Genomic DNA, 16,418 nt, shown 5'->3' with positions numbered 1-16,418 from the left:
GTGAGATTAAGTATATTCACATATGGCAAAAATTCTTTGGATGTCTAATTACTAGTTCTTATTAATTCCTACTAATTGCTGTTATTTGTGTGTGTGTGTGTGTGTGTGTGTGTGTGTGTGTGTGTGTGAGAGAGAGAGAGAGAGAGAGAGAGAGAGAGAGAGAGATGTGGGAGGGAGGCGCTTTGTTTTTTGCCTGCATGACCCTTTTCATGAGCCCTTGTTCTGGCTTTTAAAAACCCCGACAGACTGGCACGAGAACACACATACACCTGATCAGCTCCGACTTTTTGTACATTTTGTCCACACAGAGAAACCGTCTCGGTTACGCACGCAACTGGATACATCTCGAATTTGTTGTCTGGCACATTGGTGGCTGGACGTGCTATTCTGTAGCAGCGTGTTAGCCCCCCTAAACCAAACACAGCCTGGCCGGGCACTACAGGAGCTCTTCGGGGCGCCTGCCTCTGCTCGCCACAGGTTTGCCCTCAGAGCGGCGTGAAACAGCCTTTCCTCCTTGAAGATGGCCTCAGATTAGTTATTTCAGAGAATGTTATTTTAACTCTCCAAGCCTTTTTTTCTTTCAAGTCCTTCCTGTTCTGGGGCATTTAAGACCAGAAAAAAAGCCTCCTGGTTGGCTTTACGCAAGTTCTCGAGGGACTGTCTGTCTGCGTCCAGCTCGCTGCTTTCCATATCTTTTTCATGTGGCCCGACAGCTGGATCAGACGCAGTGCTGACTCTCCGGTTGATGGGCTACATGTAGAATTTCACTCTTTCTTAGCATTTACGGACTGTTAACAGGAGGAGGTTCGAGTAAAAAAACACTCCAGTCCATTGGTGAGATTGAAACTTAGGAGCTGATAAGAGTAGAAAAATAAGAACTATTAATGAATCTCAAATTATTAAATAACTGAGTGAAATCTGGAGTTTTTATTTATCTGCCCCGTTTCAGTCCTACCCCCAAATTGGCGGCACATGTTTGGATGTATGTTTTTCTTACATGTACTAGATAGCCCCTCCCCCAGGGAAACCTTGTGGAATGAATGAAACGGAAGTTTATCCTTGGGTTTTATTTTGAATACATTTTAAATTCATGACTTGCTTAGCAGTTCATGATGAATTAATTACAGTTCCTTGTAAGATGAGCAAAAGTCAATCAGTGGGCTTTTGAAAGGTCAGCTTCTGATTTTCTGTAGTAAATCAAGGATATGAGTAACATGAAATCCCAGGTGATCCCAGCTTACTTAGCCATTAGTTTCAGCTATAATAGCCAAAGCCCAAGGAAAGAGATCTGTGTGAGTCACAGAGCAAATCACCTCCTGGTGCTGTTTGCCCATCTTTTTGTCTTGTCTTCCCCTCCTTTCCTCAGTCCTGCTCCCTGTTGAATTACAGAACAGTTCAGTGCGTCAGGGAGTGGTGGTAGCTCCTTGATTCACAACTTGGGAAGCCAGGGGCCCTTCTCCAGAGGGGAAGGGGACAGTGAAATATAAATGTGTTTGGATAGCGTGATACTGGAATACGAAGAGTTGTGAAGGAAAACAAGGGGAGCTTACTCTTCGTGAGAAATGACCTGAGTGGTTGTTTTGGGGAGGCTGATTACAAAGGCAGAAGTTTATAGCCTGGAAGGCCAGCCCGCAGATAGTGGCCTTGATCCAAGGCCCGAATGATTTATTGAGCCTGACATAGTTACGCGGCAGGGAAACAGAGGAGGAACTAGATGCGTTTTATTAGGACCAGTGGAGAGTCTGGGAGACTGACTGATACGTGGGGAAAAGGAGGACAGCCTAACCATGGTCCTCCCAGAGGTTTGGGGCCAAGGAACAGTGTTGGAGGCAACCTAGCTATTGGGAGAAAGGAAGAGGTTTTCAGGGAAGCAATTTTAGACATGTTGAGCGTGATAAGGCCAGAAATATAAAGGACTGATTAGAAAGAATTGGTTGTTATTAGCATAGGCTTATTGTAAGATGATGAGCTTCCCAGAGTGAGAGCGTATGAAGGTAATTCTTAAAATACAAATACCACAGAATTCATACTACTGATATCTTTCCAAACAAGCTTTTCTGTACTTTGGTTGGCTTTAAAAAGAAGGAACCTGGGGCCCTGGGCATCTGGGAGACAAGGAGTAGAATTGGGAAAGCAGGGTGAGAGGTGGCATTTGAGAAGGCGTGGATGGTGCCAAGCACCCGGCCCTGGCTGTACTGTGTGTAGTGGTGTTTTCTGAGTTACAGCATTGTGGATATTCCTTCTGCAAAACAAATGAAGGTTATGCAAGTTAAAGTCTCTGAGACGGCTGCCTGCTTGGTAATTGTGGTTCCTGGTGGGGCAGACCAGGAGGAACTGTGGGCGTCCACAGGGGTTTAGCCTAAGACAGCAGTGTGCTTTGCAGGAGTTTCCACTTTGACTTGCAAAGGCAGTAAAGGAAGAAGCAGTGATGTGTGGTCACTGGTTCATGAACAGCCGAGAATACAACATGAAATGGTGATCCGTGCCCTCCCGTGTTTTCTCCTTGAAGCCGTGCACCACCGTTCTGTTAGTCACCTGGAGTAGGGGTGCTTTGCTTTACGAATGGGTGCTTGTTTCCCCAGTGTGACTCATTCTAATTAACGTGCATTCCTGAAGGGATGCAGGTAGAAGTTTTTACTCTAAGAAGATGGCATATTTGTATTAACATTTTAGTCTAGTCCTCTTCCATGCAGTTGGAAGTCTGTTTTTACAGTCGTTTTTAACAAAGTGTAATTCTTCATTGTAAGGAACTGCAGTATTACATAGTTCTTTTTGCGGGTGAAGAAACTGAGGTACAGAGAGGAAGAGACCTGCTCAAGGTCAAAGAACCAGTCAGTGGAAGCTCTGAGATTAGACTTGGGGTTTTCTAGGCTTTTCCTCTTGTGTTCACCACTAAGGAGCCAGCTCCCCTTTTGCTGGGAACATTCGGCCCAGTGGAATTTGCTCCACCACTGTCCACAGTGTGTTAGGGATACCCAGCGCTACCCGTTCTGCTCTAAAGCAGCCCTTCAGTACCCTCTAAACGGGATCCACTTTTTCCTGCCCATGGTTTGGAATACCTCCACCCGGAGGAGTGGTGGTTACTTTTAAAGGGTATGCAGGAAAAATCGGCGAAAGGGTTTGGGGAGAGCTGCTCAGCTAGAGCCTCTTCAGCAGCTTAGCTACCAAGACTACATTTTCTTGAGCAAAGAACCCACAAGCAAACAACCCTCCTCTCATTTGGTCTCTGGGGTTAGGGGGTACATAGGGTAAGTAGTGTTTTCTGGCTGTGTATTTCTACACACCCTGACACGTAACACACACACACACCAGTCAGCCCTGAATCAGAGTCCCTGGGGTGGGTGTGAGACCTCAGCAAGCATGTGGTGAAAATGTTCCTTAGGTAAATCTGATGGACGAACGGCCAGGACCTGGATTCACCCATAAACCGTTGCTCCTGGCTGAATGGGCTAAGTGCTGCTGCTTTCGATGAGAGATCAGTGTGATTTGAATGTTTTAAAAAGTTGAATATGAATATAAGTTATTCATTTATGTGCCTAAACAGAGGTATGGGTGTTGTAATATTGTTACCATGAATGCTGGTGAGACCAGGCTGAAGGGTCCATCCAATGGACTGCATTTTGGTAAGTGCTGATTTAGTCCAAGGCAAAAAGTAAGCTGTTTGTTCATCATAAACCATGCTTCTCAGGAATCTGGGCACCTTTCTTTAAAAATGAAGGCAGCCAGTAATGGAGCCAGCTGATGATAATCTGTAGATTGGGTGACCCATGTCTGACTCTTTCCCTTTCAAAAAGTGGAAGGTTGATATTTTTTCAAAAAGACTTTTGGAATGATAGGTTTATTTAAAGATTTTATTTATGGTATTTATTTTTAGAGAGAAGGGAAGGGAGGGCAAAAGGGGGAATGAAACATCGATGTGAGAGAGAAACATCAATTGGTGGCCTCCCATACGTGCCCCAACTGGGGGCTGAACATGCAACCCAGGCATGTGCTGTGGCTGGGATTCGAACTGGCGACCTTTTGTTTTACGGGATGACGCCCAACCATCTGAGCCACACCAGTCAGGGTGGAACGATAGATGTTTTTATTATTATTAATAGTTCCATGGGGGGAAATGTTTATTATGGATGTTTCCAAAGATGAGTGTATCTATTTCATTTTTTTCATTTATAGTTTAGGTCTCTTCTGCCAACATATTTCTCTTGAAGGTTTTGCGCACATCTGCGTGTTTGAGAGAGATTTCTTTGGGGGGGACCCTGTCAGTAGTACTCGCTCTGTAAGCCATTTTCAGGAATGCTTCATTGTTTTAACATCCTGGCCTTCTAGCTGCCATCTTTACTCAAAACTGGGCTGCATACTTTCCCTTTTCTGCTTTCCTGTGTTACAGATGTGACTCAGAATTTGTAAAATGATCAAAAGTATCTCAACGCAGGAAGACAGTAGACTCAGGAAGGAAGAACCAATGATTGAGGGTTCTTTTATTTGTTTGGTACAAATGACCTAGGCAGAGCCACTTACTGGGAGCTTGAAAAACCTAAAGTGGTGAGGAAGGGTATAAAATCTCTTCCTGGAACACAGGAAACACCTAGTTTTGAAACACGTTGTCTGCAATATTGGAGTCCTGTCCCAGAGCACTTCTGAACATAAAGCGAGTAAAACCCCTACTTTTTTTTAAGGTTTTGTTGTTGGATGATGGGAACGCTCCGGTGCTAACCCTTGTGAGCAGCACAGGTAGTGAGGGCGACAGGAGAAGCGCCCTGGTCACTGTGAGCGGGTATCTGTGAACAGCCTTGGGCTACTTCCTGTGGTTGAGCTGCTTGAAAACAAGCACACTGCCTCTGAAATAAATACCAGGAAGCTCAGTCACAGAAACGCCTGAAACACCTAAAGGCCATCTTGCTGGCCTTGAACTTGCGAACAAGGAAAGCTTTGAGGAAGGAGTGGCCATCTCTGAGGGTACCCGATTTAGATGCAGAGACCTGGGGAACTTGTGCCATCACGAAAGGGAGGCAGTCGGTACTCATTTTATCCAGTAACGGAGGCAGCGTTTTGGATAGGCCCAGTTTTGAAACCCAGCCCTTTGGGCGGGTGACTTCACCTTTCTGCCTCAGTTTCCCCACATGCAAAATGGAGGTAGTAATGGAACCTCCCTCATTGGCTGTGGAGAAACTAAGAGCGTCTGTGCGGACTGTTGATGAGTGCCTGGCTTGTACTCAGTGCTGTGTGAGTGTACACTGTTGCCGCCATTACTGCTACTCTTACTAGTGTTACTGTAACTCTTAACAGCTCTTTCCTCCTCTGGGGTCATGTTTAACTTGTAAAACTGTCACACTCCTTATTTTTCCTTCTTAATGTGCTTACCTTTTGGCATTTTTCTACTGCTGTCTTAATAACCCACACACCCGAGGGTGAACAGAAAAAAATTTTCAGATTTGTCATGTTTTATTAAATATGTTAAACATACCCAAAAAAGAAGAAAGGATTTATTTATAGGAAAATGCTATTTTTAAAGGTTAAAAAGAATAAAGCGGCATTTGAAGCGTGAAAAGTAGAAATTTTATGACAAGCCTGTTGCCTTGACATAACTCTGAAAATATTCTGTGGACGCACGCTGTACATACCTGTAATTCCAGAGAGCGCACCAGCGGATGCGTTTCCACCGCCCAGCACAAGAGCGTGCGTTTTTCCCTGTCCCCCAGCCTCGACAAACTGTTCTCGGTGGCTTTGTGTAACGGGTAATTATTGGCTTGTTGGATATGCTGCTTCCTTTTTAAAAAATGATAAGTAAAATGGCAGTGAAAATCCTACTGCAGATGGTTGGTTGGGGGTTATCTTGGAAGCTTTTTCTATTTTGATTAGGAATTTCTGCATTAGTTTCCTGATGCACGGGAATCTGACTGTAACATGATTCTTTGGAAAGTTAGCTTTTTGAAGATGAAAGAGCCGTGGTCCATATAATAACACCAAGTCTGTAACTTGGGGTGGGAGGCAAAATTGCTGTTTGCCACCGCCTCTGCCTGGGCACAAGACTGCGCTCGGTGCCATGGGACTTGGCGCCACATCCCTCTCGAGACCTGAGCTGTCCAGTACAGGATCTGCTAGCCACATTTCATGTGGTCAGTAGCCACATGTGGCTGGTGGCTACCATATTGGACAGTGCGGATGCAGAACAGTTCTGTCACTGCAGAAAGTCCTGTGGCGTAGTGCAGCCCTAGATTATTCTGGCCGCCCAGTTCTTTAACCTTACAGTGACCAGGAAGAGCCACCTCCTCTTTGTAGGGTTTCCTAGAGCAGAGGTTGACAGACTCTGGCTGCCGTGTTTTAAAAGCTTTATTGGAATGCAGCTACACCTGTTCGTTTATCTATTATCCGTGGCTGCTTTTGTGCTGCAGCAGCAGAGTGGTGTTGGGAGTTAGGACAGACCAGATGTGGCCCGTGGCCTACAGTTATGCTCCCCTTACGGAAAGTTTGCCGATCCTTTTTATCTAGACCAGGGTACCTCAACCTCAGAGCTACGGATGTTTTGGTTCGTATAATTATTTGTTGCGAAGGGCTGTCCTGTGCGTTGTAGGATGTTCAGCAGCATCCCTGGCCTCTCTCCACCACCTGTCCCCTTCCCCACCGGTTGTGACAACCACAGTTTTCTCCAGACGTTGCCAGGCACCCTCCGGAGGGCACAGTCACCCCTGGCCATGAGAACTAGCTTACAGTGATGTGGCCTGACAAAATGTCCACTTGTAATGCTTATAAAGTCCATTTAAAGAGCAGAATATATTAAAGAATACATTTAATGTTACATTAGCACTCCCTCCGGAAACAGAAACATCTCCTTTAACATGTGGAGTAACTAGAATAGTGCAGAGAAATGGAAGCCCTGAGGTTCCTCGTAGCCGCTGAATGGGGAAGTCACGACATCTCTGAAGTTAATGGGGACATGCGGGTTATTTCACAGGTTTTCAGGCCTACCTGGTGAAGCATTGTGTGACTGCAGGGGGTTTGTTACCGGGGGGGTGGGGGGGGGGGTCGGGGGTCGTGTGTGTGCACCCAGCACCTTATGCTGAATCTGGCAAGAAGAGAGTAAATGTCTATTAAATGACTTAATAAATGCAATAAATTAGTACTTACCTGTCTTATTTATGATTTTAAGTGGTCGATGTAGGTTCTTACCGTCATTACCCAGAATAATTGAGTAATTTGGTTGTATTATCTTAATTAGAAGTTATGAGAATTGAATTAAATGTCAAGACCTATAAAATTGTGGTCAGTTCTTTGAAGATCTGGTGCTTGAACACTTTCCAGAGTGGGGACGTCCAAAGCTGAGGAAGAAGTCATGTTAATAGACGAACCCCTCATTGTGTAAGGATGTAGTGTATCGGGGCACAAGTTTTAATTAAGAAACAGGGTCTGTATCCTTCCAAATTCTCAGTTTAGAAAGTGGGGTGAATTAAGATTGGGACCGTCACCTTTCAAAGTGAGTATCAGGTATACCTTTATCTGGTTCTTCAAATTAAAATTAAATTTTTAAAAATTGGTATTGAAAGGAATACATAACGTAGATCATGTGTAATGGAGCCCACTTCCACGTGGTCCAATATCTAGGAAGGTAAACAGCTTTGACTGCGGAATTGAAATGAATTGTAGGTGAGCTTGTTCTGTGCGTGATGTGCTTCCATTTGTTTTTCCAGATCTTACCAATATATTTGAGTCCTTCCTGCCCCAGTTGTTGGCCTATCCCAACCCCATAGATCCTCTCAATGGTGACGCTGCGGCCATGTACCTCCACCGACCAGAGGAGTACAAGCAGAAGATTAAAGGTAAGGAAGCAAGTGGTTTCACCTGAAGACAGGAGAACTTAGTCTATTGGGCTTTTGACCACTAATCATCCTTCTTAGTCACTAATAATTTTTCTCAGGCCCCAAAAAACACAGCTGCTGGTCGCATGCAGCAGAGCTCACCAGCCTCTGCTAGTAGTTCCGAGGGCGAGAGACAAACTCTGCAAGGCTGGAGGTGGCAGCACAGAAGAAGGGAAGGAGAGAGAAAAAGCAGAAGGAAAGATGAGGAAGTGGGAGGGTTCACTGTCGAGTGTTAGTAGATGTGACCCTGCCAGAAATCCCTGTGGACACCCGTCCAAAAGGACCTTGGCCTGCATTTGCTTCCTCTTGTCTCGTAACATTAGAAAATTGGACTTGAGAATAAAGTATTAATTGAAAGGTATAATCTCACATTTGTTTGTAGGCAGCTGACCTGGCCCTCAGGAAAAGAATTCCTTTTGGGAGTTGGGAAAATAATGGCCACATCCAGCATTAGACTCTAAAAATTGTATCATTTTACTTGTTGAGTTAAAAACACCCAGCTCCTTCTTTGCTTGGTCCCATTCCGGTGCGCTTTTACTTGGAGAAGCTCTCCTCTCGGCAGGGCTCTGCCCAGCTGCGGACACCTGGCCCCAGTGCCCCGGTGCCGTGGGGACTCCCTGCTAGAACCTGAAAGGCACCAGTGAAGGCAAAAACGTGGCAGCACTGGTGTCCTCCCCCTTGAGGGTGCAGAACCCTGTTTGCCCATTCCCGAGTGGTGTGCGTGGCATGAGTTCCTAAAAAGGAAATCACGGTTGCCAAGAACGGTTAGAGCCTCTCACACAGGCATGCCGGTGGCCATCATGCTGTCCCTGTCCACCGTGTGTGCATGGAACCTTCCACAGTGAGAAGGCTGGACACAGGAAGTTCCACGGAAAGGAAGAGAATCCAAAGTCCATGGAAACAGGCCTGTTCTTCTTAACAAAAGGAAGGCATCGAGACCCACCCAGTTTTTAGCAGTGCTTGCCCATCTGCCTAGCAGTCCGGAACATTAGCTTCTGCAAGGCGTGTGCCGCTCTGAGGTGCATTTGCAGGAGACGGCAGTGGGAATCATTTACGAGGGCCTGAACGTATGGGTCTTCGCTCTGAATTGTGCAGCCATGAGACAGACGTGTTTGGGGCTACTGGTGGAACGTGGGTTTCCTTCTCGGTTTTCTCATCTTCTGTGGTCTTTACAGGGTTTTGTTTGGTACTGTTGTTGAGATAAAGTCGAAATAAATCTACTCTAGTTAATTTACATAGTTTTCAGGTGCTTTGCAAATTGTCTGATTTATGCAGAATATCTACATAGCCAAACAAACATGTATTTTTTTAAAGGCAGCCAGTTACAACCCGATGAGATTCTAGTATGAGACTGTGTTAAGATTTGACAAAGGAATCACTTGACAGCGAGTGCAGCACACAGATACCCCGGTGCGGCGCGTGTTTCTGCGCTCGTGCACTCGTGTGCCGCAGCAGCTTCACACACTCGTCCCGTTGCAGTGCACATCCGCTCTAGTGCCCGTGGCACAAGGACCCCAGCCTACATTTCTGTCTTAGAACGGCCAGTCTAGCTTTCTGAAAGCTTAATGTCGGCGATCATTTTGTCTTCCTGAGTAATCTGAGGAAATCATGGCCCTCAGACCCGAGCTCACCCCGGCTTCCTGCTCTGCCTTTATAATATCCACCCCATCTCTTCTCTGTCCCCTCCGAAAGGAGGAGGTAAGTGGTGTCCTACCTCGCAGACTCATTCCCCCTACCAACCCGCGATCTTGTTCTCCGATCTTGTTCTCCCACGTATCTCCCTCCTCCTGCTCCCTCCCCTTTCCCTAGACCCTCAGAGGCATCCGCATTTAGAAGCTCAGACCTGCCCCTGCGGATCCCTTCGGGAGTCTTGCTGTTTATTTCCTTTCATTTTCAAACTTCTTGCTTCCTTGCCTTAAACTCATGAGGTCTAGTTTGTTTCTCTTCTTATACTGAATCTGTGATCTCATTTCTTCCTCATATTTTGACCCCTTCTCAAGACCTGTTTCCATGGACCTCTCTGCAGCTTTGGTATTTTACCTCTTGCCTTTCTGAAAACAGTCCTCATTCCATCCCCAGACTCGGTCATTCTCTTTAAGATTCAGTTCTTCCTTCAGTCCCCTACCTTCCTCCCCCACCACTTAGGAAGCCTCTTTGCCCCTCACAACTTTAGATAACCCCCTCCAGGTAGATGATTTCCAAAAATGTGTCTAGGTATGACCTCCCTCCCAAACTGCCCACCGAACAGGCCCACGCCTGACAGCGCACGCAGGTCGGTGTGCACGTGGAGTTGGTGCTGTCTCACCTTGTAAACGCTGGGCTGCCGGGAGAACAAGGCATCATTTGCACCCTGAAGACGTCACTTCCCTGCCCAGCCTTCACTGGGTGGCCTCTTAGCTTGCTGTTCCAGGTTCTCTGCCCCTGTGTGCGACCTACATCTTTGCCTCCAGTCCTCTAAATGCATCTGTATATGGCAGGAAAATGCGATGAATTGCAGATGCCCAACTATATTCTTTTCCTTCGGGAACGTTTACAGAAAAACCTAACCGTGCACCCGCTATCCACCTCTGGATGAACTTGCACATTTTGCCTTACTTGCTTCAAAAATTTTTAAAGAAAGAAAATGTTGTTCTCTCTTAATATTGCGTTTTAACAGGCCAGCCACTTCCTTCTCCCTCCGCCCTTTGGGCGAGGCTGTGGCTTCCCCCAGAACTGCTGGGCTCCCCCACACCCCCACCCACACCCCCCATCAGGCCTTGGTCCATGAAGGGTCCGTGCAGGTGTGACTCCTTCCTGGAGTCCCTTCCTCTGTGCTTCCCTCCGATGGCACTTTTCTCTTAGTAACCTTGCTCTTCATTTTTCTCTCTCCTGAAAGGCCTTGTCCTAGTAAGCATGTGCAATACATACATGTTTCCTTGAATATTCTGAGTTAAGAAGGCTGAAGTGTCAAATCACAGGGTCACAGCCCAGCATCTTCTTTCTACAAAGGAAGGAACAAAGTGGCTAACCCGTTAGAGGGCAAAAGTAAGATTTCTTGGGCTTTAGTGAACATTCTCTCACTCTAAAAGGTGATCTAAGGTCGGTTTCTATCTAGTTAGGGGTGCTTTTTTTGTCAACTCATCTCTGTAAAATATTTTAACCAAGAATTTGTAGGACTCTTGAGTCAAATCTGCAAACTTTTTTGTAAAGGGCCAGATTTGGCCATATATAGTCTCTGTCACTTCTTCTTCTTTTTTATTTAATTAATTTCTTTTTAGAGAGACGGGAAGGGAAGGAGAAAGAGAGGGAGAGAAACATCATTATGTGGTTGCCTCTCACATATCCCCTCCTGGGGACCTGGCCTGCAGCCAGCCCAGGCATGTGCCCTGACTGGGAATCGAACCAGCAACCCTTTGGTTCACAGGCCGGCACTGAGCTCAGTGGATTGTAGCTCAATCCACTACCAGCCAGGGCTGCTGCTGCTTTTTTTAGACAACCCTTTAAAAATATTTTTAAAAAATATTCTTATCTAGGTTCGTGCATTAAGTTATTCAGATTTGGCAGGCCCTTTTGGCCATCTACCTTCCTCTTTCATTTAGTCCCTGTAATTCGTGGGAAGGAACACAAAGCTTAAGGACATGAGGAGATGTTGGGGCTGTCCTGCTGTAATTCTGCATGGGTTTCTAAGTGTCTTGCCTCTTCCCACTGTGTGTTGGCCGTTTACTGGAGAACAGCGTGCACCTAGAGACTTTAGGAACAAGTTTAATAGTTCGTTCAGCAGTTTCTCAACCTTGGTAATGGGAGCATAAATTTACCAGCTGCTTCAAAAACATGACAGGCAGGATCTATTTGAACTAAAATCTATTTCTAAAATAATAGATCTGGGCTGATGATAATTACAGAACTGCAAATCTAAAAATGATGGGGGATTTCCTTACGAATTACTGTGGAATCATAGCTAGTCCCGTGCTGTCTGGGAAGGGAATGGTTTTATTAATACAGAAAGTTAAAAGAAAGTGCAGGGATCGCATTTTCCTAAACTGTCAAGTTTGGAGGAGGGCGGCCATACTGGGCAGCCCACGAGGAAAGCTAGGGGGCTGGAGGACTGGAGGCCGTGTCACCCTGGTCATCGTCCTGCATGTCCACTGACCTTCCTGTGCCACGCAGCAAAGCTCAGGGGCGTTTGGCTGCCTTGCACACATCCATCCGGGAGGTGTCGGCGCAAGGGCGCTCTGGGGTGGTGTGATACAGTGCATTTATTCCTCAGCAACTCACATGTCCTGCTTTGCCTCTCATTAACGGGGACAAAATGTACAAGCTCCGAAGTCTTCCCTGGGGCTTGCAGGACCACAGCTGCCATCTTCGTTACCCCCTGATGTGTAAGGAGAGCGTGGACTTGCCTGGGACTTGCCCACTTGGGGGTCGCTGAAGCTCACGCCTGCGTGCTCACTGCCCTTGTGTTTTCTCTGTCCCTGCCCCCCTGTGCAGAGTATATCCAGAAGTACGCGACGGAGGAGGCGCTGAAAGAGCAGGAAGAGGGCACCGGCGACAGCTCATCGGAGAGTTCTATGTCTGACTTTTCGGAAGATGAGGCCCAGGATATGGAGTTGTAGTAGCGAAAGCACCTGCTTTTCAGAAAGACTATTATTTCCTAACCATGAGAAGCAGACTATAATATTCATATTTAAACAAAGCAATTTTTTTTATTACTAAACAAGGTTTTTATGAATAATAGCATTGATATATATATATTATATATCACCCTTTAGATCTTGATTTCTTGGTCATTTCTCAACCTGAGGTGCATAGCATATTCCCACATTCCATTTTGGTAGCAATATGCGGTCCGAATGCATGCATTCACAAGTCCATTTGGCCAAGTCAGCCTGTGTGCTACTGAACTGTCAAAGAAATAGCCGCTCTGGTAGATAGACATGAGTCAAATAACAGGAAAAAGTTGCTTCTTTTATTGATGGTTCCAAAGAAACAAACCAAACCAACCAGCTCTTGGATGTGAAGATAGAATAGTGCTTTTTCAAAACAGAAAGGAAACGATCGGGGAGGAAAGGCCTGCTGCGGGAGCCGTTAGCGCCAGCCACGCCAGAGCCGGCGCTCCTCCCCGTGGTTCCTAGGTGGCCCCATTTCTGTGGAGTAACAGTGTAAACAGGGAGCTAATTGGAGTTAATCAGACCTAAAACAATTTTTGCCTCGGATTTTGAGTACATTTTTATGTGTAGATTCCTGCCCTTCTGGCTACCCGGCCCTACAGCCACGAGTGTATTGCTTTGGAGAAGCTTTGGAAAGTGTTTTCTGAACCTGATCCTTCCTCCTGGGGTAGAGCTTGTAACCCAGACCTTTTCTGAGAGGACAGGACAGGAGGAGAAGAGTAACTGGGAGGATGTTTCCTCTCATCCAGCACGTGCAGAATCACGTCCTCATCCTACGGTGGCCACTTTGAGACGGATACCCTGGACTAAGAGCTTTAAATCTGAGGGTGGTTGTGGGTTATTTTTGTTTGGGGGGTCTGTTTGGGTTTTTTGGTGTGTGTGTGTGAATTGTGCTTAGACAGGTTACAAATTTAATATTCGCCTGCCAAGAGATGGCCTCCTCCTCGGACAGCCGGTCAGTGGGCCATAAGACTCGGGAAGAAGACCCCTCCGGTGGCTGTGACTCCTGGGCGCACTCCCTCACGTCTTGGTTTTGGTTTTCCTTCTGCCGCTGCGCTTGACAGCGGTTGGTCGTCATCTGCTTGTGGGGGTGGGAAGTGGGTATTTTAGACCCAACACATTCTGAATTTCAAATGAGTAATCATTGGAACAAATAAAGGTTCTTGTACCCAAAGTGACTCTACGTGGGGAAAACCAGCACAGCGTGTTTCAGAGTGTGACTGACTAGAGGAAAGGATTCAAAAATAAGATGTAGTAGTAAAACAGGTTTTGAAGGAAGAAAGTCTTCTCCTGTGTGTGATAAGAGGAAATCAGACAGTTTAAGATGCCTGCTAATGAAATGTTTACTCAGCTAACCATGTCCAGGTTGCCGGCGAGGTTCCTGCAGACGCGAGTGCTGCCTGCTGAACTTGGAGAGCCCCACGCAGCACCTCTGCGCTCTGCTCCTGTCGCAGCCAGCGGGACAGGAGCAGAGTTAGCCAATCCTAACCCTGCTGAAGACAGTTGGGGGGTGTCCCACTGGGATAACTTAATGTTTCTTTCCGATGTGTGTTTTTAGTTTAGAAGTGCTATATTCCACAAGATTTGAGTCAATGAGGTTGGAAAATACCCTTTTTTTATTCAAAAAGCACAATCTTTTCTTTGAAAATCTATATAAAAGTACAACTTTTAGCATGATTATTTTCCTAAATAAAAAAAAGACAAAGAATTTACTTATTTTATGTTAATAACGGGCATGAAGCAAAAGGTTTTCTTTCAAAAAAAAAAAATTGCAAGTGCAGATATGTAGGGCTGTGGTTAGTTCCCGTACTGAGTTATCTAGCATTTGTGGCTTGGTGGAAGGGTAGTGTTACTATTTAACATGTAATGGTGTACTTTAACTCTTATCTAGCACGTGTCTTCTCACTATTTGGGGGAGGGAGGGTCTCTGCTGGCACTAACTTGCTTACCTGCTGAATTAGCAGTTTGCTTGTGCTATAACGTCATTGTAGGTGCGACTTAGGGTAGGCTTAAAGTGCTGGGTGGTGATTTGAGTTCAAACAATAAAAAATGGTATTTTTTCAATATTGTATAAACAATAGTGTTCTAATTACCTTTCCAAAAAAAAAAAAAAAAATGACGTCCCGATGATAATTGCTTTAAATCTTGTCCAAAAAACACTAGCAGAACTGAGTTTAGGGAAGGTATGTGAGCAGTGCCACAGCCCTGCTCCCCGACTAAATCTGTGTTTTTCTGACAAAAAGACATCAGCTTGCCTGCGGTCGAGAGCTCCAGCACTGGAAGCCTGGTGGCGCAGAATTCCCAGCTGAAGACTCGTTGTGGGGAGATGGCAGGGATGAGAAGCAGAACTGAGTGTGGCTGCTCTGCGTGTGTGTCTCCATGTCCTTGTGTGTCCATCCAGGCTTGTGTGTTGAAGGTGTAATTAGGACTTCTCTGTTAGCACTGGGAGCTTCTGGAATTGCTACTCTAATCAGGCTTTGTATCATCCTGTGCAAGTCTGTCGCATCGGAGCCCCAGCCTTGGTCCCGTGCGTTTGTTTGGCTCTGTGTAGGTCTTTTCCTCTCTACTGCAAAGCTGACTTTTGATAAGTTGAACAGAATCCCTCAATGCTAACTTTCTGTCCCTTCCCTGAACCTGGAAGAGGTGAGTGTAGGAGACCATACTCACATGTGTAGAGGGAGCTGGAAGACGTCTGGCTGTGAATCGAGGACTCTGGGCCCCCAGTGATAAGATGGGAGAGTAAAACTGAGGCAGGGGTGTTTTCAACACTGAAAGCTTTTCCAGGTTGTCCCATCACAGCCCTCAGAAAAGCATATGGAGCCCCTCAGGGAGGCTGAATGTTACTGCTTTTAAAGGTGGTGGTGGTGAGTCAGAGTTGCTTCTGGCAGTTTCCCTCCTTTCTCAGTACCAATAGTTTTTGAAGTCCTACCCGGGGGTTTACCAGCACCGGCCATTCTTTGCCCCTTTGAAACGACTGAGCGCAAGCTCTCGCCAAGCACCAACCAGCAAGATGGCCTCGGCACTGAATTCGTTGCTCTCCGGCTACCCCAGCCCCGGGGCCTCATGGGTTGCTTTTTCTTGGTAGCCAACCTAGACAATGGCGTTTTTGCTCTTTGAGTCTTTAATCTCTTCTAATTGCCCTCCTTGAGGTTACTGTGCAGTTTCAACCAGCATTTTATACTAGTGAGATAATTACCAGAAGTTGCCGTGAATCTCCTGTACCTAATGTTTTTTTCTTCCACTTCAAAAGCTGTTCTAATTGCCAACTGGCTGATGTAAGCTCCTGGAGAGTGTCTCCCCTTGAAGGAAATTTTTCCCCTCCAAAGTCTCCCTGAAGCCCTAGTTGGCCTTGGCCTGACACTTGCTTTTTATTAAGCTTCCTCTTGGGATGGCTGAGAATCATGAAAAACAGACCCTCCACTAGCTTCCAAGGGTCAAGTTCCTGGGAACTAGTGTTTGATTTTAAATGGCATGTGACCCTTCTGTGTTCTAGGAACTCTATTAGAAAAGTGAAAGCCATTAACAAAAGTTTTTTCCATCAGCTTCCTGACTGGGTTCACAGCCTCGTTGACTGAAATCAAATAATTTCTGACTGGGCACAAAGACCTGTGTTGCTTTGGACTTCTGAATCCATGTTCATATTTTCTCTGGCCACTGAACACCTTGGCGATTCCATTAGGGACTGGCTGGAGTGGAGGCCCCTCGGGGACGGGGAGCTAACAGCCCTCAGGTGTGAAGGTTCTCCACTCACCTGAAGAAGGGCCAGGACTCTTAACTCAGCAAATACTGGCCTTGGCTGTGGGCTGGGGAAGAAATGGCCATCACTTACTGATTGTATTTGGTACATATTGTGTGATACTTGAAGAGTTAAAAGGGACTGACCAGCCCCTAATTGAAATCTAAGCTTTTTATCACTTCT

At 46.1% G+C, this 16,418-nt stretch overlaps 1 protein-coding gene across 2 annotated transcripts in view; it reads left to right on the top strand.

The window, feature by feature from the left end:
- UBE2H (ubiquitin conjugating enzyme E2 H) overlaps window positions 1-14,247 on the top strand; it is a 99,203-nt gene extending 84,956 nt beyond the window's left edge. For both annotated transcript variants that reach the window (XM_053927193.2, XM_024554961.4), the window contains 2 exons: window positions 7,686-7,814; window positions 12,321-14,247. In XM_053927193.2, the coding sequence (XP_053783168.1) occupies window positions 7,686-7,814; window positions 12,321-12,445 (254 nt within the window). In that variant the 3' untranslated portion in view covers window positions 12,446-14,247. The remainder of the gene's footprint in view (window positions 1-7,685; window positions 7,815-12,320) is intronic.
- Window positions 14,248-16,418: the final 2,171 nt, after the last annotated feature.

This window comes from Desmodus rotundus, chromosome 6 (genome assembly GCF_022682495.2).
Source record: "Desmodus rotundus isolate HL8 chromosome 6, HLdesRot8A.1, whole genome shotgun sequence".
NCBI classification, from domain to species: Eukaryota; Metazoa; Chordata; class Mammalia; order Chiroptera; family Phyllostomidae; genus Desmodus; species Desmodus rotundus.
Note: the sequence above shows the minus strand (reverse complement) of the source record. Positions and strands in the feature narration are given on the sequence as shown.